This window comes from Macaca nemestrina, chromosome 20 (genome assembly GCF_043159975.1).
Source record: "Macaca nemestrina isolate mMacNem1 chromosome 20, mMacNem.hap1, whole genome shotgun sequence".
Taxonomy (NCBI): Eukaryota; Metazoa; Chordata; class Mammalia; order Primates; family Cercopithecidae; genus Macaca; species Macaca nemestrina.
In genome coordinates, this window is record NC_092144.1 from 8,036,534 (window position 1) to 8,059,003 (window position 22,470).

The following is a 22,470-nucleotide window of genomic DNA, read 5'->3' on the forward strand; positions in this document are numbered from 1 at the left end:
AAGTGGTAGGATTACAGGCGTGAGCCGACACGCCCGGCCATTAATGTTTTTTTAAATTTTGTGTTTCTAACTTTTAGGTTTGGGGGTAAATGTGAAGGTTTGTTAAATAGGTAAACACTTGTCATGGGGGTTTGTTGTACACATTATTTCATCACTTAGTACTGGGTATTAAGCCCAGTACTCAGTAGTTATCTTTTTGTTTTTTGAGATGGAGTCTCAGTCTATCTGCCAGGCTGCAGTGCAGTGGCATGATCTCAGCTCACTGCGACCTCCGCCTCCCGGGTTCAAGCGATTCTCCTGCTTCAGCCTCCCGAGTAGCTGAGATTACAGGCGCCCGCCACGACGTCCAGCTAATTTTTGTATTTTTAGTAGAGACAGGGTTTCACCATGTTGGCCAGGCTGGTGTGGAACTCCTGACCTCAGGTGATCCGCCGCCTGGGCCTCCCAATCCCAAAGTGCTGGGATAACAGGCGTGAGCCACCGCGCCTGGCCCCATTATTAGTGAATTTTAACAGTTTTCCATTTCTTCTGGCCGAACTGTTTACAATTATAATGCGAATTACGGATAATACTCTGATATTATTCCATGCCGTTCCGTTGTTGCCTACAAAGTTCGCGCTGGAAAACCGCGCAATTGCGTTACAAAAATAAAATAAAATAAATCACACAAAAGACACAATGTTTTAAGAAAGTTTACGAATCGTGTGCCGGACCGCGGGTTGGACAAGCTTGATCTAAAACTTCCAGGAATCCTTAGGATCATTGCTTCCCCTCTGCTCCAGCTCTGGTTGTGACTAGGTCTAGGTGTGTGTGTGGGCGGTGGCGTGGGGAGATGCTTCTTCTATCGGACTCCGAGGACGCGCGCCGGGCACAACCAGTCAGTGCCTAACGCGAGTGTTATCTTGAGAGTGAAGGGATCAACAGCTGCCGGTCTGCGCCTGCGCGCGGCGGGGGGCGTGGCCCGCGGCGGGTGGGCCCAAGGAGGCAGCCGGCAGCGGCGCGCGCAAGTGCTACTGGTCGCGTTGGGTCACGTGGGCGCGCAGGCGCAGCGCGGTGCAGCCCGTTCGCTCACACAAAGCCCAGACGCGGAGAAAATGGCGGCAGGGGTCGAAGCGGCGGCCGAGGTGGCGGCGACGGAGATCAAAATGGAGGAAGAGAGCGGCGCGCCCGGCGTGCCGAGCGGCAACGGGGCTCCGGGCCCTAAGGGGTAAGTATCTCATGGTCCCTTGCCCGGAGTAAGGGTTCCTCTCCGCGGCCGGCGGCTCCGTTAGGTCTGTTGGCGGCCTAGCCCCGGCGCGGCCTCGGTCCCGGCTGTTCCCATACCGCTTGTCCAGGGTGGCGGCGTCTCGGGCCGTGAGCGGGGAGCCGGGGGAGCCTCCAGAATCGTCCCCTATCCCGGGCCTTGAGCCTCGGCTCCTTCAGTCCCTCCAGGCCGGGGCCAACCCCGTCGCCGAGGCCTCAGGCCCAGCCGCTGCGCATGGTGGTTGATGGCGCGGGCCCGGACGGGAGAGCCTCCGAGGCCGGCCCGACCGCTCCCTGGGAGGGTAACCTCGGAAGCTGGGTTTCACCCCCCAACCCCCTCTCCTCCCGGGGTCTGTTTTCCGATCCGTAACGTGGGGGGAGAAGAGGGGGTGCGCACCCGGGGTCTCGCGCGCAGTCACCCCCAGTCAACGGTAACCGAGCGGGGGAGGCGTCAGGAAGGGCCGCGAGGCCGGGTCGGGGGGCTCCCCTCCTGCCCCGCCCCTCAGTCCCCGCGCGCCGATCCCGCTCCGCGGGAAGTGCCTTTCTCGGCACAGCCCCCTCGCCCCACGCTCTGGCCCTGGCTCAAGTCCCTCGCTGTTTCCCGCTCTTCCCCGGGTGCGCCGCAGGTATTAGTGGAGAGATGGGATCTGCTGCTCAACCTTCACCCTCAGAAGCAGACACGAAGTCGAGGAAGGAATCCCCTTTTTCCCGTGTTTCTGGGGAAGCTGTTCTGTCATGAGGCGGGTTCATTTCCTTCCAGGCTCCATCAGCTTTTCGAGTCCTGCTCGGTGCTGTTTCACTTCTTGGGTTTTAAAAGTTTCTTTAAAGGGGGGAAGCATGACCTGTGCCCCGGTGAAACTCATTCATTCTGATTACAGACACGAGCGAGAGAGAGAGGTTTTGGCTCCAAGATCAGCGGCCGGGAAGGGAGAAGCCTGGGTACACATTGAATCTCCCAGACATTTATTTCATTGTAATAAAATAGACATAACGTAGAGTTTGCCATTTTAACCATTTTTAAGCTTACAATTCAGAGATACTGGGTGCACTGACCCAGTATGCTGTAACAGTTACTACTTGATGTCAAGAACTTTTTCATCATCGGAAACAAAGTGTAGCCATTAAATACTCCCTCCGTTTTTCCTTTCTGTCTGTGATTTTGCTCTCCTCATATTGTAATGTGTGAAACTTAGTTTATGGAGATTAAAAGTGAATGTGGTTGAGCACTTATATATTTAATTTTTTTCTTTGAGAAAGAGTCTCCCTCTGTTGCCCAAGCTGGGATGCAGTGGCACGATCACAGGTCACTGCAGCCTCGAACTCCTGGGCTCAAGCGATCTTTCCATCTCAGCCTCCCAAGTAGCTGGGATCACAGGCTCAGCACCACTATGCCCGGCTAATTTTTTTATTTTTTGAAGAGTCGGAGTCTCCGGGTGTTGTCCAGGCTGGTCTGAAACCCCTGAGCTCAAGCCATCCTCCTGCCTAGGCCTTCCAAAGTGCTGAAATTACAGGCGTGAGCTGCTGTGCCCTGCGTAGTTGAGCGTTTACGTTAAGTGCGTTCCCTAAGTGCTAGCTATATTGTTAGATAAGAAATCTGGAGAAAATTCTAGATTCTTTCCCTCCTTAGGTAGGAAGAAGTAAAATACCATGGTTACTGGCTCTTAGAAATGAAGAGAAAAGCTTCCTCCGTTCTCAGCATTTTACTATTTAAAACTCTGGGAAGGAATGTGTTAATTTTGACTTTTTCATCATCTGTCTACGGAAGCTGGTGGGGTTTCTGAGGGTGGTATTTGGAGGGCTTTAAGATAAATTTACCGTATGCAGGAAGGATTGCTGGTAGAACCTTGCTAGGTGAGAGGGTAAATTAATAGATTATAGCATCTGGGGTGCATTTCAGATTTTCCATTTTCCCCTTCCATTTTCAAATAGTCATTTTGTGACTGAGTCATTTTACAAATACATGTGGACTATTGGAACCTGCAAGTTGTAGAATAAAATAGCCCTTGTGAGAAAGAGCCTCATAGTCTCAAAGTGTAGTACTGGCTTCACAGAGGATAGTTTAGGAAGCTGGCAACACTTGGATATTTTTGATAGAGCCTGTGGAAAACTTTTTTTTTTTTTTTTTTTCATTACAAGTCTTAACAAGGAAAGCTCTTTAGAAGCCTATACGTCTGCACTCCATGCAGAGTGGAGAGGCCATTAACGTATCTGTAGTAAGGTAATTATGCTGTGATAGAAGTTAGTGGAGTTGCTTGGTAGAAAGAATGGAGGAGGTGACCCCCGCCACCTGCTGGCGGCAGGGACCTGTTCCTCCATGACAGGAAGACGTGTGAAAGTGGTGTAGAAGATGGTTGGGGAGAGGCAGAGAAGAGTATCCAAAGAGCAGAGATTTGAGTATATGCTTTATTAAGAACTGAAGTTGTGCTGCGTGTAGTGGCTCACACCTGTTATCCCAGCACTTTGGGTGGCTGAGGTGAGAGGACTATTTGAGCTCAGGAGTTCAAGACCAGCCTGGGCAACATGGTGAAACCCTGTCTCTACCAAAACAAAACGAAACACTGAAGTTGCTGTAGCGTTTTAAGGTTGGAGCACTGGTGGCCAGCTAATGGGCAGTGAATTTAGATTTTTATCTTGAAAGCCTTTGAGAGACAGGAGGAAAATAGAAACTTGATTCTTTGGACTTCAGTCTCTACCAGGAGTGGAGTATGCACCAAAAATGCAGTGAGCTAGCAAGCTCCATCTGGGAACCCAGGTTGGAAATCTTGTTTTGCAGTTCCTTCTCTCCTGGGTGTGAGAAGAGGATTTGCTTAATTTTGATGAGAAATCTGTTGCATTTAAAGTCAGTCAAGATTCAGCGTTAGGGTATAGTCAGGAAAAAAAAAGTTCATTTTAGGGGAATGTATAGGATTTTAAAAAAAATTTAAATGTTGTATCATAAATAAATTCAGTGACTTAGCTTGCTCCCCTTCTTAATTTTTATTTTTATTATTTTATTTAATTTATTATTATTATTATTATTATTATTTTTTTTTTTTTTGAGACGGAGTCTCGCTCTGTCGCCCAGGCTGGAGTGCAGTGGCGCTATTTCAGTTCACTGCAAGCTCCACCTCCTGGGTTCACACCATTCTCCTGCCTCAGCCTCCCGAGTAGCTGGGACTACAGGTGCCCACCACCACGCCTGGCAAATTTTTTTGTATTTTTTTAGTAGAGACAGGATTCCACCCTGTTAGCCAGGATGGTCTTGATCTCCTAACTGCGTGATCCGCCCACCTTGGCCTCCCAAAGTGCTGGGATTACAGGCGTGAGCCACCATGTCCAGCCCCTTCCTGAGTAGTTTTGTGGGTGAATCAGACACAGATGGATTGGTTATTTTTAAAAATAAAAATATGTATTTAGGGTTAGATTCCCGAGGAGGTACTGTTAGGGTTGACTCTGTTTTTACAATCAAGAAAACTTTGTTTTAAACAGTTAAATCCAGGTTCAGGAACTTGATCTAAAGACTCCAGGGGAGGCCATCCTGACTCCCAGGCAGCTTGCTGCTTTCATAATACTACCTTGGTAACCACTCAGTAAACAGTCATTTGAATTGTTTTATTTAAATCAGATTCTCTATACAATGCATTTGAGTGTTTGCTGTACTTAAAAAAGTGATTGTTTATTCGGTGAAAAGGACTTTGGAGGCATGTCAGATTGTGAGCTCAAGATTAGAAGACAGGGTTTTGGATTATTTGAATGCATGCTGCCAGGTCTTTGCTTTCACTCTGCTCTTTGATTTTTTTCTGGTTAGGGAAAGAGATACTAGCCTGCGAAGATTAGCTTGCTTGTTTTTTTGGGAGGGGTGGTTCTCCAGTGGGCTTCCCCATTACCATATTTTGCAGTCCTAGGGTTAAAAGCTAAATTGTCCCTTTGGTAGTTTATAATGATTGTAATGCCTAGGTTTTCTCAGCTTTGGCTCTGGTTGGCTTGTTTTAAAAGCTGAACAGTAGAAGGCTAGGAGTAAATCAGTCCGCCTCTCTACCCTTCTCGATAAAATTATTGGTAGAAAAATACATCATTGCCTCAGTTACTGTGTGCCAAGAGTCTCTTTTTTTTTTTTTTTTTTTTTTTTTTTTGAGACGGAGTCTCGCTCTGCCGCCCAGGCTGGAGTGCAGTGGCCGGATCTCAGCTCACTGCAAGCTCCGCCTCCCGGGTTCACGCCATTCTCCTGCTTCAGCCTCCCGAGTAGCTGGGACTACAGGCGCCCGCCACCTCGCCCGGCTAGTTTTTTGTATTTTTTTTAAGTAGAGACGGGGTTTCACCGTGTCAGCCAGGATGGTCTCGATCTCCTGACCTCGTGATCCGCCCGTCTCGGCCTCCCAAAGTGCTGAGATTACAGGCTTGAGCCACCGTGCCCGGCCAAGAGTCTCTTTTAAAGCTGTAAGCGTGTAGGTGGTAACCTCCATAGGACCGAGGCCTAGTGACGACAGGGTGACCCTAGCTCTTAGCCACATGCAGTACTACTTCCCTAGATAAGCTGCTTTTTGTAATGCCATTCTTTGTTGATTGTCACAGTGTCCCTCTGAGCTACCATGCATACAGGTTGTGCTGGTTTTGCTGGTAAAGCACTAGAGACCGAAAGAGCTTGAGTCATGTGGATAGCTCAGTGGTGGCCTTGGAGCTGGGATGGTGCTGTGAATAGTGCTCTCCACACCTTACATGCATTAGAGCAGCACAGGACTTAAGGGATTTCTGTGATGAGTCACTTTATATAAGGGATGGTTCTCACGCGGGCAGAGGGGTCCTTGTCCCTCAGGAGATGTGATCACAATTTCAGGGTATTGGGATTGCCGTTTCAAACTGCACTCGACCCTTGATTTAGAAACTTCAAAAGTAGTGAGTGTTATGCATGGGAACGGCATGAAGACGTTAAGAGAGTGTAGGCAGTCACTATTTGGTAGTCTTTTGCAGGTTAGAGGCACAATCTTTTTATTAGTTGTTTGGTTTTTTTTTTTGAGATGGAGTTTCACTCTTGTCCCTCAGGCTGGAGTGCAGTGTACTGATCACTGATTCACTCCTAGCCTTCTGCTGTTCAGGCTTTAAAACAAGCCAGCCAGAGCCAGTGTACTCCAGCTCCTGGGCTCAAGCGATCCTTCCACCTCAGCCTTCTGAGTAAATAGGACTACAGGCAGATGGTACCATGCCTAGCTAATATTTTGTAGAGATGGGGTTATACCATGTTGCCCAGGCTGTTCTTGAACTCCTGAGCTCAAGCGATCCACCCACCTTGGCCTCCCAAAGTGCTGGGATTACAGGCATTAACTGTATTTTTAATATATTTTTTATTTTTTGAGATGGAGTTTTGTTCTTGTTGCCCAGGCTGGAGTGCAGTGGCGTGATCTTGGCTCACTGCAACCTCTGCCTCCCTTTCAAGTGATTCTCCTGCCTTGGCCTCCCAAGTAGCGAGTAGCTGGGATTACAGGCGCCCACCACCATGCCCGGCTAATTTTTGTTTTTGTTTTGTTTTTGAGACGGAGTTTCACTCTTGTCGCTTAGGCTGGAGTCCATTGGCACAATCTCAGCTCATTTCACTCTCCGCTTCCTGGGTTCAAGTGATTCTCCTGCCTCAGCCTCCCGAGTAGCTGGGATTACAGGCGCCTGCTACCACGCCCAGCTAATTTTTGTATTTTTAGTAGAGACAGGGTTTGATCATGTTGGCCAGGCTGGTCTCAAACTCCTGACCTAAGATAATCCATCTGCCTCGGTCTCCCAAAGTGCTGGGATTACAGTCGTGAGCCACCATGCCTGGCCTAATTTTTGTATTTTTAGTAGAGACAGGTTTCTTTTTTTTTTTTTTTTTTTTTTTGTTGAGACAGAGTCTCGCTCTGCCGCCCAGGCTGGAGTGCAGTGGCCGGATCTCAGCTCACTGCAAGCTCCGCCTCCCGGGTTCACGCCATTCTCCTGCCTCAGCCTCCCGAGTAGCTGGGACTATAGGCGCCCGCCACCTCGCCCGGCTAGTTTTTTGTATTTTTAAAGTAGAGACGGGGTTTCACCATGTCAGCCAGGATGGTCTCGATCTCCTGACCTCGTGATCCGCCCGTCTCGGCCTCCCAAAGTGCTGGGATTACAGGCTTGAGCCACCGCGCCCGGCCCCTAGAGACAGGTTTCTACCATGTTGGCCAGGCTGGTCTTGAACTTCTGACCTCAGGTGGTCTGCCCGCCTCAGCCTCCCAAAGTGCTGGGATTACAGGTGGGAGCCACCGCGCCCAGCCAAAAGTTAAAAAGACTTGCAGAGTTAAGTTTTTATGTATACATATACATGGACTAGAGAAGAATATTCCCCTAATTTTATCCTGAAGATAATGAGAAAATAGGATTGGACATGTTAAAAAAAGAGCTTTTCAGGACATCACTTTTATACCATGACATAATCTAAACTTGAATATGTCTCTCCCCTCCCCTCCCCTTCTCTTCCCCTTTCCTTGCTGAGACAGGGTCTCCCTCTGTTACCCAGGCTGGAGTGTAGTGAGTGGTGCAGTCTTGGCTTACTGTACCCTTGACCTCCTGGAGCCAGGCTGTCTTCTTTCTGCGTTGCTGGGCACAGTCGTGCATCAACATGCCTGGCTAATTTTTTGTATTTTTTTGTAGGGACACGGTTTTGCCATGTTACCCAGGCTGGTTTCAGACTCCTGGATTCAAGCACTCAACTCACCTCAGCCTCCCAAACTGCTGGGACTACAGGCATGAGCCACCGTGGCCAGTCTGCTTGAATATGTGTCTTGAATGATATTTCTTTGAGGGTCATTTTCTACGAGTCTATCAAGAATTGAGTTGGTGGTGGTAGATTTCCAAAAGGGTCAATTTTTTAAAAGCTGGAAATGACAAGAGATAGTTCTAACCTCTTTACTGAGGAAACCTCTCAGAGGGAATGATTAGCCAGGGAAGGATTTGTTTGCAGAGGTGCTGTGCCCATTAAGCATGGTGAGAGCCGCTTTCTCAATGGTGAGTCATGTGATGTGGATTAACCCCAAACCAAATGCTTAGCTTCTGTGGTTACATTGGGTAGTTGATTGGTAGCCATAGTATGCACCTGTGGAATATAGGTTAGACACTTTGTTACCTGCTTTGGCTATAATTAGTTATTTATACATTTGGTAGCTTATAGGTGAGTTTAAGCAGTCTGGTGAAAACAGACTGGAAATATTCATCATGGACTCTGTGTCAGAATGTTTTTTATTGTAAATCTTAAAGTATTTGGGACTTCAAAAGTAACAATATTAAAATTCATTTCCATCTGTGAATCCTCTGGTGGACCATGATGTGTAGATTGTGTTATGTTTTATGAGTTTTTCTAACACTTTCATCATCATTTTCCAGGAAAGAGTAGGAGATGATTTGGCAGATTGTTTGTTTGGCAGACTTTGGTGAAGGACTTTTCTTTTGGAGTAGACAAGTGGCCTGGGTAACAGTTGTAGTTCTCCTGTGGGGCCTGCTTTGTGGTGTGAAGCCAGTTTTGTGTACTCAGGTAGGTTGCGTTCTAGGCATCTAGGGATTGGAGCTGCCATAACATCACCTTATTTGCCAGCCCGTGGGAAGGGAAACCTATTGATTGTGTACTGGTGTAGTTGAGATCACAGAGAAAGCTGCTTTCCTTGGTTTTACCTTGTGTCAAGTTGGGTGTAGCTCACACCAGTGATACGTTTGCTGGGATACCGCTTGGCACTCTTGTGTTTGGGGACTACACAAAGTTTCTGACTTTTAAAGTTTTTCCAAGTAAATACATTACTAATTTTGAGACAGAGTCTTGCTTTGTCAACGAGGCTGGAGTGCAGTGGTGCAGTCATAGTTCACTGCAACCTTGACCCCCTGGACTCGAGCCATCCTCCCAGCTCAGCCTCCTGAGTAGCTGGGACTGCAGGTACACGACACCACACTCAGATTAATTATTATTATTTTAAAAAATAAAGACAGGGTCTTACTGTGTCGAACTCCTGGGCTTAAGTAAGATTCTCCTGCTTTGACCTCCCAAAGTGCTGGGATTATAGGTGTGAACCACCACACCTGGTCTCCAGTGAATCCTTTTTTTTTTTTTTTTTTTTTTTTTTGAGACGGAGTCTCACGCTGTTGCCCAGGCTGGAGTGCAGTGGCGCGATCTCGGCTCACTACAAGCTCCGCCTCCTGGGTTCACGCCATTCTCCTGCCTCAGCCTCCTGAGTAGCTGGGACTACAGGCGCCCGCCACCGCGCCCGGCTAATTTTTTGTATTTTTAGTAGAGACGGGGTTTCACTGTGGTCTCGATCTCCTGACCTTGTGATCCGCCCGCCTCGGCCTCCCAAAGTGCTGGGATTACAGGCTTGAGCCACCGCGCCCGGCCAGTGAATCCTTTTTTTTTGTTTGTTTGTTTTGAGACGGAGTCTCATTCTGTCTGTCACTCAGGCTGGAGTGCAATGGCGCGATCTCGGCTCACTGCAACCTCCGTCCCCCAGGTTCAAGCGATTCTCTTGCCTCAGCCTCCTGAGAGCCGGGACTGCAGGCATGTACTACCACGCCCAGCTAATTTTTGTATTTTTAGTAGAGATGGGGTTTCATCATGTTGGCCAGGCTGGTCTTGAACTCCTGACCTTGAGTGATCCGCCTACCTCAGCCTTCCAGAGTGCTGGGATTATAGGTGGGAACCACCGTGCCTGGCCTCAAGTAAATAACATTTTAAAATAGTAGCTTCTCCAGCTACTATCTGGTGTTTAAACACTACCTTTCTGCCATGGAAGAAATTTATATCCCAGAATAAAGATCGGTCCTTCAGTTAAAGATACTTTTTTAAATCGTTAATGCTGTAGTCTTGGCTTTTTTTTTGTTTCCAGTTTTATCATGGATCACAAATTCTGTAGTAGAGCCTGTGGTCTGGGAGTCACTGGATTCTCACTGGCGGGACACAGGGCTCAGGAAGCAGAAAAGTGCAAGGCTCAGTTGCTTAAGAAACTTGAGGTGGCTTCTGGCTCCTCCCTTGTTCCTGGTCAGCTCTCATCTGTGCCTCTCTGTAGTCAGAGGGGTTGCGCTTGAGCTGGCAGCTGAGGGAAGAGCCCTGGCAACCAGTGCCCGGGCTTCCAAGTCTGATGGCTGCTACCTAGAGATGGTTGGTGTTACAGTGTGGTGGCTTCTAACACACAAAGGTAAAGAGTGCTACAGGGGAAGGCCATGTCAGAAAAGGAGCCACCCTTCTTTGCCAGAGGCAGGATTGTTTGCATGCTGTCTTCCTCCTCCCAGAGTTGCTCCACTTCAAAGTAGTAGGGTTGTATAGGGAGTGGTTTCTTTCCCACCTTTTTGGATTTTTAAAAAGTGCTTAAAATATACATAAAATAGACCATTTTAACCATCTTAAGTGTGCAGTGAAGTATGGTGTTTTGCAGCAATCACCTCTGCCCATTCCTAGAACTTTTATTCTCATCCCAAATGAAATTCTGTGCTCAGTGTTGAATAACTTCCCATTTCTACCTCCCCCTAGGCCCGGGTAACCTCTGTTCTACTTTCTGTGTACGGATTTGCTTATCATAGGTATCTAATAAGTGGAATTGTACAATATTTGGCCTTCAGTGACTGGCTTATTTCACTGAGCATAATGCTCTCAAGGTTCATGCATGTTGTAGCCTTTGTTAGGATTGCCTTCCTTTTTGTGGCTGAAAAATCCATCCCGTTGCATGGATATTCCATGTTTTGTTTATTCCATTCATCTTTTGGTAGACCCTTGGGTTTCTACCTTTTGGCTTGTATGAATAGTGCTGCTATGAACATTGGCATACGTGTATGAGTCCCTACTTTTAATTCTTTTGGGTATATACCTAGCAGTGGAATTGCTGGGTCACAGTAATTCTGTGTTTAATTTTGAGTGACCACCTAACTGTTTTCCATGGTGGCTGCATCATTTTATGCTTTCCCCCTTTTTTTTTTTTTTTAAAACACCATGAGAGACACTTATTTGTGAAGCTAAAATTGGTTGGGCCTGTGTGTACTACCTCATATTTCCATTCCATGAAGTCTTGGAAATCATCCTTCTCTTTTCCTGTTTCTGTCTTGGAATTAACACACTTTGGTCAGGGAGTTGGCCTCAGCGTTGTCTCTGTTACTCTCCATAGGAGTATTTTGTAAGCCCAGGAAAGTGTACTTTTCCTTGGGAATGCTTTTTGCCCCATGGAGCCTTTAGTTTGAATGTCTTAATTCAAAATCAACATTAGTCTTGTCTTTGCTTTTTTTGAGACAGGGTCTCGCTCTGTTGCCCTAGGCTGGAGTACAGTAGGATGATCATAGCTTGCTGGTGCCTGGAACTCCTGAGTTTAAGTGATCCACCCATCTCACCCTCCCTACTAGCTGGGAGTGCAAATGCGCCACCACACCTGGCTAAGTTTTATATATATGTATTTTGTGTAGAGACAGGGTCTTGCTGTGTTGCCCAGGCTAGTCTTGAACTCCTGGCCTTAAATGATCCCCCGTTCTTGGCTCCCAAAGTGCTAGGATTGCAGGTGTGAACCACCCCATCTGTCCAGTACTAGTCTTGTGTCATATGTAACTTTGTGTGGAATTGTAAACCTGGCAAATCAAATAATTGTCTTTCACATTGTGCTGACATATAAACCCTTCACCTTTTTTTCTCTCTTTTGAATTCAGTGAAGGAGAACGACCCGCTCAGAATGAGAAGAGGAAGGAGAAAAACATAAAAAGAGGAGGCAATCGCTTTGAGCCATATGCCAATCCAACTAAAAGATACAGAGCCTTCATTACAAACATACCTTTTGACGTGAAATGGCAGTCACTTAAAGACCTGGTTAAAGAAAAAGGTAATGGTACTGGTGATTGAGTAGGGTGAGAAGGTTGGTGTGTCATCTTTTCTGTGGCTAATTCCTTGGTTATTTTTGGTCAGTGGAAGCGGCTCTGGGTAGAGCATGTTCTTTCCAGGCTTAAGCGTGAAGCCCCCTTACCCCACCTCAGTTTTTTTTGTTTTGTTTTGTGTTTTTGTTTTGTTTTGTTTTGTTTTGTGGTCATGCCCCTGTGTGTCAAACAGGATGGTTTATATGGTCCTTTGGCCTACAGTTGATTTTACTGGTTTAGTATGGTTAATAAGGCTTCGATTAGGCTTCCGGGGAGCCTTTTTGTGTTGAAATTTTTTGAATTTTGCACATTAGTTGGGAGAGATTTTTCCTTTCTTTCCTTTTCTTTATTTTTTTCTTTTTTCTTTTTTTTTCTTTTTTCTTTCTTTTTTTTAAGCTTTTTAAGTTTCACGGGAAGATAGCTTGTTTAAAATTTTGTGGATGTCTTCCTGGGATCAAAATTTGGTAGCTGGACCTTTTGCTCCTCAGATTCCAAACTATAAAACATTAGCCTGTATTTTAACTATTAGGCTTTTTCCCCTCTGGGAAAAAAATAGAGTAGGTTGGCCATTGGAGAGCTCAAAATAAGGTATCTGCTTTGTAACACGGTGCCTTAGGATGTGGATTGTCATAGCCTAGGTATCCACCTTCCAGCCGAGGGCAGAGGAAGCAACCAAGCTCTGTTGCCACCAGGAGGCCCGAGGAGGCCTGCCTCTGTGATCCTCACCCCCGTGCACACTGCGGTGTCCTCTCTCTCTCTCCTCCTTCCCTCCTGTGCTGCTGTCGTCTTCCTTTCTTTACTGATTCTTGGCCCTGCTGGTGGCACTTAGGACTAAAGAGACTGCTCAGCCCTGGTTTAGACAACACCGTGATAGAGAACAATTTGTATATTGCCTTGAGGCCCCCACCCCGACCTAGACTCAAACTACCCTTCATGGAGTCTTTGCATGACTGAAAGGTATTGGTTTTCTGGAGCATTCATTATGAAAAGAGATGTGAGCTTGATTTGTCAAATGATTTAACATTTCAGTGACAGAGATGCCCCGTGGATAGGCCATTTTGGTATGTGTACTGGTGCTCCCTGCATTGGGTTTTGAAATTATGAATGGCACTGCCATCATTGTCCCATCACTTATTTTGACCATGACATGCAAGAAGCACTAGGCACTGTGAACCTCTCCAGACAGTCACGCGTGCTGCTCCCACGTGGTATTTCTCCAGATAACACAGATGGAAAAACGTTTTGGTGTGAGATTGATGTGCCTGCCTTGATCGGCCAAATCATTCCTGCCATTGCTCCTAGGGCAAGAGTGCAGTTTCTTCTTTTTGTCTGAGGGCGTGTCATGCTGCATCCCAGATGCAGTGTTCTTGGTTTTTGGGACTGCTGCTTCAATAGAAGCTTAGAATTTCTGTACAGTACAGTTGGGCCTCATTCGAATTAGCTTTTGGAATAACCTCCAAATTTGTGTTCTCGTGATTTGGTTGAACCGCTGAATTGCTATTTCCATTGATAATAAGGTATAGTAGTTCCAAGAACCAGGAATGTGGCTTTGAAAATGTAATTGTTAGAATTTTGTAAGAGATTGCAGGCCAAATTATTTTTTCATTTTTAGGAGTGTGTGAACCAGTTTTGGGACATGCTGGATAAAGTAGGTGACATTTTTACTGCTTTACCATTCAGTAATTCGGTTTGGGAAACCTTCAAGCTGGTAGTAGCAGCAGCAGCCATGGTGTTTCTGGATGTAGAAGCAGTTCACCTCAATTCACTATTTTGCACTCTTAAGTGTGGAGCCAGCCTGGTGGTTGATTTGGATACTTCCAAACTGGTTCTCATATTCCCCTGGCATACTGCTACGAATGCCCGGGCTCAGCCCTCTCAGTGTATTTTTGGTGGTGTAATTTAGAATTACAGGTGTGCAGTAAATCAGTTATTTTTAATGAGCCTTAAAATGTTCTTGTTTAGAGCTCCCCTGTAGTGGTTAAATTAATTACTTTGCTGTTTAATTAAATTATTAGCAGTATAGGATTGTGGGTAAAGTGACTCATAAGAGAAAGGTAATCTTTTTATGGTAATGTTATATTCAGTATGTGAGGTCTAAAGAAATTTACTGTGTTTACATACATATGAGTCCTTAAGAAATACTCTTCTTCTTACGTGCTTTTAAAAAGACATTTTTATTCCCGTTTTGGTATACAAAAAATGTTTAAGTGGTTAGTTTACATCTGAAATATTTACTTGAAATCTGTTGCCGATAAGTTCTAAGTGTTTTGAAGACTATACACAGGAAGAACTAGCAGATAGAGGCACTTACAACCCTAAAAGTATTAGTCTCAAAATAATTCCAAAACACAGAGATTTGGGCTGTCGTAATCTAAGCACTCTTTATCAGTCTACATTTTAAGGTCTGATGAATCTTAGCCTTGTTTCAGGAAATGAGTAGAACAGAACTAGAATTAGTTGTCCTCAACTGAAATTTTCTGTTGTTGTAGCACTGTCTAATTGCAGCCTCTCGGAACTAAAGTAGCTAGCTTTGAGAGGCCAAGAGGGGAGCTTTTTTTTCTAAGGATACTCCTGGGGGAGATTGTCTCACATGTTCCTCCCTCCCTCTCGATCCTTTTGCCATCTTTCATACCAGCTGCATATTCTCCAGCTTTAGTTTTAGCATTTAGCAGCATTCTAGGATTTCCTATTAAAAATCCACATAGGAAGTGAACTGGTCATTTATGCCTTTGAAAGTGACTTAACAGGCTACAGCTCCCCAGTTTGTATCCTGACAGGTAAAGGGATATGCACTTTTTTTTTTTTTTTTTTTTTTTGAGACGGAGTCTCGCTGTGTCACCCAGGCTGGAGTGCAGTGGCGCGATCTCGGCTCACTGCAAGCTCCGCCTCCCTGCAAGCTCCGCCTCCCGGGTTCACGCCATTCTCCTGCCTCAGCCTCCGAGTAGCTGGGACTACAGGCGCCCGCCACCACGCCCGGCTAGTTTTTTGTATTTTTAGTAGAGACGGGGTTTCACCATGTTAGCCAGGATGGTCTCGATCTCCTGACCTCGTGATCCACCCGCCTCGGCCTCCCAAAGTGCTGGGGTTACAGGCTTGAGCCACCGCGCCCGGCCAGGGATATGTACTTAAAGTGATTGACCATAAGGACTGGGTGGAAAAAATAAGATTTCTGTGAGAAAAGGCGATCTTAGGCTTTTAAACTTAGTGTTGTGCTACATTTGTTTGAGACCATCAAGTCCTGTGTGAGTGGTGGAAGCTCCTTGCTGGGCTGCTTCTCCTGGCCTCACCAGGCAGCCGGCAGCACCCAGGTGGGGCAGTGCCACCAGAGCAGGACTGAGCTGCACCTGCAATGAGTAAACAGAGCCCAGGTTGAGGAAGGAAGGTCGGGGATGTAGTTTACCCTCAGTCAATCCCAAGTTTAGCAGCAGTCAGTTTAACTTGTGTAAGCAAAGATTTCTTTTAAGCACTTAATCCTTCTGTTAGTATTTAATGCACCACGTTAAGTAAATTTCAAATTGCAGCTGACAGAAAACTAAGGCCCAGAGGGCAAGTGTAGTCCAGTAGAAAGCCTCCATCTTGGCTCCTGGAGATAATTTGCATTGTGGGTCTATTAGGCAGACCTGTATTTTCAGTTTAAATGAAATCCCTACCCAGTCTACTTGCTCCTTCATATTTTCCTTTGTTGGAAATGCAGCCTGCATTTTATTTATTTTGTTTTTGAGATGGAGTCTTGCTGTTTCTCCCAGGATGGAATGAAGTGGCGTGATCTCTGCTCACTGCAACCTCCGTCCCCTGGGTTCAAGCGATTCTCCTGTGCCAGCCTGCCAAGTAGCTGGGATTATAGGCACCTACCACCACAATTTTTGTATTTTTTTTGTATTTTTAATTAATTTTTGTATTTTTAGTAGAGACTGGGTTTCACCATGTTGGCCAGGCTGGTCTTGAACTCCTGACCCCAGGTAATCCTCTTGCCTTGGCCTCCCAAAGTGCTAGGATTACAGGCCCGGCCACAGCCTGGATTTTAGAAAGGCCTGTTATGCTAAAGCATTCATATGTGTGAATACTTAGGTTGAGCCCCAGCAGTGCAGCCTGTCTGGCTTACCCTGTGTGGTCTCTAGTGTTAGGGAAGCAATACCGTTCTGTTGTTGCCACGCAATTAAGGAGGAGCATGGGCTCTGTCATTTCCTAACATGTCCGTAAGCCAAGTCGTTGTGTAGAATAATTATTTTGACATGTTTCAAGGTGTCTTTGTATTAAAGAGTGTGCATGTGTTCTGTGCACTCCGCTCCCCCGATAGAGTGGCAGCCTGAGAATTGACCGTTATGAACGGAAGAATGTTTGACAACATGCCTGACTTGCAAGCCCTGCCAATCCCTGTTTAAAAAGAAAAAAAAAAATTATAGGCCTTATCACATATGAATTCTCTTCAGTGAAGCTTCGGCCTCTGCATTCCCTCTTTTTTTTTTTTTTTCAGACTTGAACAGTAAATGGGAACACAAAAACAAATACTCACTTTGCTAAAGGTTTGTTCAGGAGAGTGAGGTCACAGTAGCTGCAACGGACCACCTCAGTTCTTTTTGGGTTGCTTATCTGCTTATCCTCCTACTGTGTTTTAAGAATGAGGCAGTGTTTTTAATAATTCACTTAAATGTTGGTCAAAAATGATTTCTTAGAGCATATTAAATAGAGGTAGATAACATTTGGTGTTAGATTTTTTAATGTGTTTTTTCATTTCGATATTTTGATGTTTTGGGCTGCAGTAGAATTTGTCTTAGCAGCCTACTCTTAGGATTCCGTGAAATCCATCCCTGTTTACGCAGGGAGAGGAGCAACCATATTTTTTATTAATAACTGCGAGTGCCGTTTCTGTAAGACTACTGCTACTGCCAAGCTGTCACCTCTGTCCCTGAGTCCTGACTGTGTGATCTGCTCTGGATGGTTTGCTCGTTAAACTTCACTTCATGGAATGTGACCAGACTGTGTTTACTTGGCAAATTTTGCCCTCCCATTCTTGTTGATAGTTGCGCTGACTACATGAGACAAATCTTTGCTTTGCTATTGTAGAACCAGAAGGGAGGTGGTCTTTTAAAGGCTCCATTTTCCTGTAGGAAAGTATGAATTAGCAGCTGTTGCAGATCCCTTAACACTTAATTGGTGGTCTCTCAGGGTAGAGGTTGGAATTTTATGAGTTTGTGAGGAGCATAATCATTACTGATGATCTCGGGAACAGCACTACTCATGCTGGACCCTTGGGTGACTGCTAAACAATGATACCATTTGAGGTAAAAAGAGGGAGAACGTTTTAAGCAAATTTTTAATACAAAGGATTGAAGTCAGGTGTGTTATTACTAGACTAGACTGTTACGTGGAAAAAGTCCTAATTTCTAAACCTCTCTTTTTGTTAAAGTGGTTATGGCCATGGGAAAAAGTTTGGTTTGGATTTGCTTGGTTTCTGGGTTGCACTTACAGCTTTTTGATCACATGTCTTATGGACACAGACTAGAAACTTCCCATGCAACAGGATTTGAATTTCGACCACATGGTTGCAGCTCTCTTGAATTAATTATTGTGAGTCTTTTATTTTTTTAAAGGTTACTAGGTGGTAGTCATAGCTGGTAGGGAATAAACTTGGGGCCTCTTCAGTCACTATTTTGACATTATGTGGCATTTTCATCAAAGTGGAGACAAGGGTTGGTGGTCCTTGAATGGCTGCTGCTCTTGAAACAAATGGCTTTTAACATGGCCTCAGGGCGGCCGCATTTTTGGAACTGCTTTGGTTTTTAAGGGTTAAATAAAGCTGCCTTGTACAGCTGTCCCTTGGCTGTGATCATTTTTCAGTTTGCCCCACAGGAGTGCATACTCCAAAAGTAAATTGTACTGATCCCTCCTATTTCCTTCTTCATTTCTTTGCACTGATGATTCTCTCTCCTGTTTTGTGCAAAGTGTGTGTTTAGTTCTGAAACATTTCAGGAGAGGACAAAGAGGGTGAGGCTCTACATGTAAACTTTGAACACTTGGCTTTCTTGCATTCAACCAGTGTGCAGAGCCATTAATAAATATGTCCTTCAGATCTTTAAATTTTTTGTAAAGTAGTTTTATCTTGTTTTTCATTAAAATTTTTTCTTCCTATAGCCTCATAATTTTAATGTCCTTTGAACAAAAGAGTTGGAATAGGCAGGACTTGTTGAGGCCGTTAAGCAGGTTATTTTTACCCTTTTACTGCTAAACCAAACCGATCCAGAGGACAACAAAAGCCCATTTTTTGACTTTGGAGAGTCTGGTTAGAGATAGTTTTCTCCAGGGTAACACTTCACATTTGTTTTCTGTGTGCCATCTTCAAGTTCAGCAGCCATTTTGGTGGTTGTCTTGATGGATTCTAACATCTGGTCATGGTGGTCATGAATTGGCAATCCAAACCTTGAGGAAAATCTGCAGAAACTTTCGAAATGCTTTGTTTTCCCTTTTGTGTAGATTAGAATCATGTGAGTCTATTTAACTGTTTAAATACAAAATCTGAGCCCTAAATTTGAATTTATTTGTGTCCTTTAATGGGGAGGTTTAGAAAGCAGCAAGAATGAAGCCTGGCCTAATTCACTGAAGAGAATCCAGATGCTGCTCTGGTTTTGTGATCTTATTATATTCAAACATTCTGCCTCTACAGATGCGGAGCCTACTGCTGTGTGCAGGACCAGCTATAAAATTTGTGGGGCCCAACACAAAACGAAAACAAGGGCCCTCTTGTTAAAAAAACTAAGAATGTCATAGCAGCAATAACAGCCTTGAACCAAGCTCAGGGGGCCCGAGTGCGGGGCTCTGTACGATTGCACGGGTTGCTCACCCGTGAAGCTGGCCCTGCGTCTGTGTGTGCCTGTGAGCTATACCTTCGCATACGTGCGTCCTTGTATTTATAGCATGTGAGCTCAGCCCGATGGCATCGCAATTTGTATGCATTTCACCTACTTGCCACCAATGAGAGTGTATGTGTAAAACTTCCTCCCTTCCCCAGGAAAGTAAATCACGCAGACTTCTTTCCTATAGATTTGGATTGCCTCTAGTCATGAATGAGTCTTCCAGACAGGGAAATTGATATGGAAATCTGTGGAATAGCTTGTTTGTGGTGGGAGGAAAATCAAGGACATATTGTTAACGTGTTTTCACCTACTTTTACTGCACACTTGTAATGCCTAGTTCGGTGGTTTAGAGAATATGGAGTGTTTCTGGGCTTTCTTATAAGGCAGAGGCTCCATACAAGGTTGCTGATGATTGTTCTAAATTCCCATTGTTTTCTTGGCTTTTCTCCCTTGGTTTATGTGTCGTCTGGAAACTGATTTGTAGTTGGTGAGGTAACATACGTGGAGCTCTTAATGGACGCTGAAGGAAAGTCAAGGGTAAGTGTCTGAGAGAATTTCTTCTGTGGATTTACTACATGAAAAATGTAACTGTATGGTGGCGTGGAATCGAATGAAATCAGGAAGGCAGTGAGTGCTCATGTTACAGTAGCTATGTTTGATTTTGCCAAACATTTGAGTGGGGTGGGAGGGGATTTGCAAACGGGAGTCCCGCTTTTCCAAATGGCTGGCCAAAGAGCTTTTTGGTATTCTGTTTGGATGCCCAATTTGGATAACTGGGGACCAATAGCAGCATTGTCTCTTTGTTAACAGAGGAATTGGCTGTGTGTGAATTATGCATGGAATTTTAGCGGTGGTATAATTAATGTAAAACGTGTGTTCTTGTCTAGAAAATGTTACTCTTGGTTGTTTGCTGAATTTGAAAGTTGTGTGAACCAAAGATTCCGAAAAGTTGCCTTTGTGCCAGTAAATTGTAAACCAAATATTAAAAACCTGAATGTTCAAAATTGGCCTAGTTTAAAGAGAACATAAACTATTTTCTGTCGTGCAATAGAATGGCTTAGAATAATCAAAAGGTTGAGCTTAACTTATGGAAGGGATGGATTTAGGAGGAATATGGTAAGGACTCGATTGAGTACAGAGGAAAGCAGATCTAAAGTTGGTGTGATTTCTTGGAGACCCTGAATTTAGGTCTGCTTATTAAACGTCAGCAGCTCTAGTGCAATGCTGGTAATGCGTAGGAGAAGGAGATATTAAGGAGCCCAGCTTTTAACAAGGAAGGCGAGGCGAGGCACTTCTGTCAGCTTCCCCTTAGAAGGGTTCATTTTAAAAGACTTTGTGACATAAATCATATTTTTAATTGGTTTGTAACTGTCATTGGTATTTACTGTTTTTTCTCTTCTTTTTCCCCTTCCTTGCTCTTCTGACTGGTCTCTGGCTTCCTCCAAAGGGATGTGCGTAAGTATCGTCTAGTTACTTACTGGTATTTGAGCCTTCTAACTTGTAGGACTGGTTTCACTCGACTCGTTTCCTTTTAACTCTATAGTGTTGTTGAATTCAAGATGGAAGAGAGCATGAAAAAAGCTGCGGAAGTCCTAAACAAGCATAGTCTGAGTGGAAGACCACTGAAAGTCAAAGAAGTAAGCTCTTAACACTGTGAATACTGTGTGTAATTGTTGAGTGATCCCACTTTGGAACAGGGAAAGACGGTCATGGTCCCAGACGGCATTTTACAAAGCAAGTGCCAGCCTGTTGTTTCTAATGAAGAGTGTTGGTCACAGCCTACAGCGGCCATTCCCTGCAAGGACTTTGGGGTGGTGGCCAAGCAGATCCTGGGTGGCTGCTGACCGCCATCTAACATCTGTCATTTGTCTGAGGCCTTGTTGTCTCAGGGACTCTTAAACTGTGAGCCCGTGGGTTTGTGCCATTAAGTTTTACTCCGTCTAAACCTTCTTGTTGGCCCATCTTGTTTCTTTTTTTTAAAGTGAGTTTGTTCCAGCCTGGGCAACATGGTGAAACCTCATCTCTACAAAAGATACAAAAATTCGCCAGGCATGGTGGCGCATGCCTGTAGTCCTAGCTACTTGGGAGGCTGAGGCAGGAGGATCGTTTGAGCCCAGGATATGGAGGTTGCAGTGAGCTGAAATCACACCATTGCACTCCAGCCTGGGTGACAGAGTGAGACCCTGTCTAAAAAATAAAAAATAAAGTGAGTTTGTTATTCCTCAAACCTGCTTTCACATCTCATCTGAATCAAATATATTCCTCGAGGAAGAAGGTTTTTTGTTGATTAAATTCCTCTTGGCCGGGCGCAGTGGCTCACGCCTGTAATCCCCAGCACTTTGGGAGACCGAGCTGGGTGGATCATCTGAGGTCATGAGTTCGAGACCAATCTGACCAACATGGTGAAACACTGTCTCTACTAAAAATACAAAAAATTAGCTGGGCGTGGTGGTGGGTGCCTGTAATCCATCTACTTGGGAGGCTGAGGCAGGAGAATCGCTGGAACCCAGGAGGCGGAGGTTGCAGTGAGCCGAGATTGCGCCATTGAACTCCAGCCTGGGCAACAAGAGCAAAGCTCCGCCTCAAAAAAAACATCCCTCTTGATTTCTTTTCACCTCTTCTCTTGGGGAGGAAGATGAGTAGATTGAGAGTGAAGCGTCGTAGGGTCTAAGGTCTCTCACATGTTATGGTGTCTTTTTTAGTGCTGATGGTGGTAAATGACAGGACAGAGAGTTGAAGAAGAGAGTCAGTACAGAGCTTCACAGACCTTCCCAGATGTTGTTTCACTGTGCAGCCCTCACACACATGCCTCCAACACCTGAAGGACTTGAAGGATGGGGGCGCTTGTGTGGTCTAGAACTGTTTCTCAAACTTCTGGAAGCCATTGACGGGGTTTGCAGAAATTACAAAGCCCCACTGATGAATTAGTAAGATTCAGCTATACCAAGCCCACGAAGCTCTAATTTCAGTCTGGCAGTTCTACATATATCAGCTAATCATGTTTCCTTCCCTACCCTGCTTTTCTTTTTTACTTAGTTCAGTTGAGAGCTATGTTTTTAGTGCTATATTTCATGCCTTTTCTTCCTTTCCTGTTCCTTTAGCTGGACTCTTCTAAGCTGGTAGTTGAGTTCATTTGACTTTCTTGTTAATAGATTTGAGAGATGCTTTCCAAACAACCTTTCAGTTTCTAAGTCTTGAGAATATCATTTACTGTGCAAGCATGGTTTGCGTTGTCACTGGGTCAAACGTAACACCATTTGTGCTTGTTTTAGGATCCTGATGGTGAACATGCCAGGAGAGCAATGCAAAAGGTGATGGCTACGACTGGTGGGATGGGTATGGGACCAGGTGGCCCAGGAATGATTACTATCCCACCCAGTATCCTAAATAATCCCAACATCCCAAATGAGATTATCCATGCATTACAGGCTGGAAGACTTGGAAGCACAGTATTTGTAGCAAATGTAAGTAAACAGAACCATCATCTAAAGTAGAAAATAACTTTATGAAATGACCTTGTCAATATGTTATAAAAGTAATT

At 45.1% G+C, this 22,470-nt stretch overlaps 1 protein-coding gene across 7 annotated transcripts in view; it reads left to right on the forward strand.

The window, feature by feature from the left end:
- Positions 1–799: 799 nt before the first annotated feature.
- LOC105482441 (heterogeneous nuclear ribonucleoprotein M) overlaps positions 800–22,470 on the forward strand; it is a 43,977-nt gene continuing 22,306 nt past the window's right edge. For 2 of the 7 annotated variants that reach the window (XM_071088026.1, XM_071088028.1), the window contains exons 1-3: positions 19,632–20,384; positions 20,473–20,566; positions 22,202–22,393. In XM_071088026.1, coding sequence (XP_070944127.1) covers positions 20,489–20,566; positions 22,202–22,393 — 270 coding nt within the window. In that variant the 5' untranslated portion in view covers positions 19,632–20,384; positions 20,473–20,488. Of the gene's footprint in view, positions 1,208–11,877; positions 12,048–19,413; positions 19,467–19,629; positions 20,385–20,472; positions 20,567–22,201; positions 22,394–22,470 lie in introns of those variants that run through there. The other 5 variants (XM_011742829.3, XM_011742580.3, XM_071088027.1 and 2 more) reach the window with 5 other exon arrangements.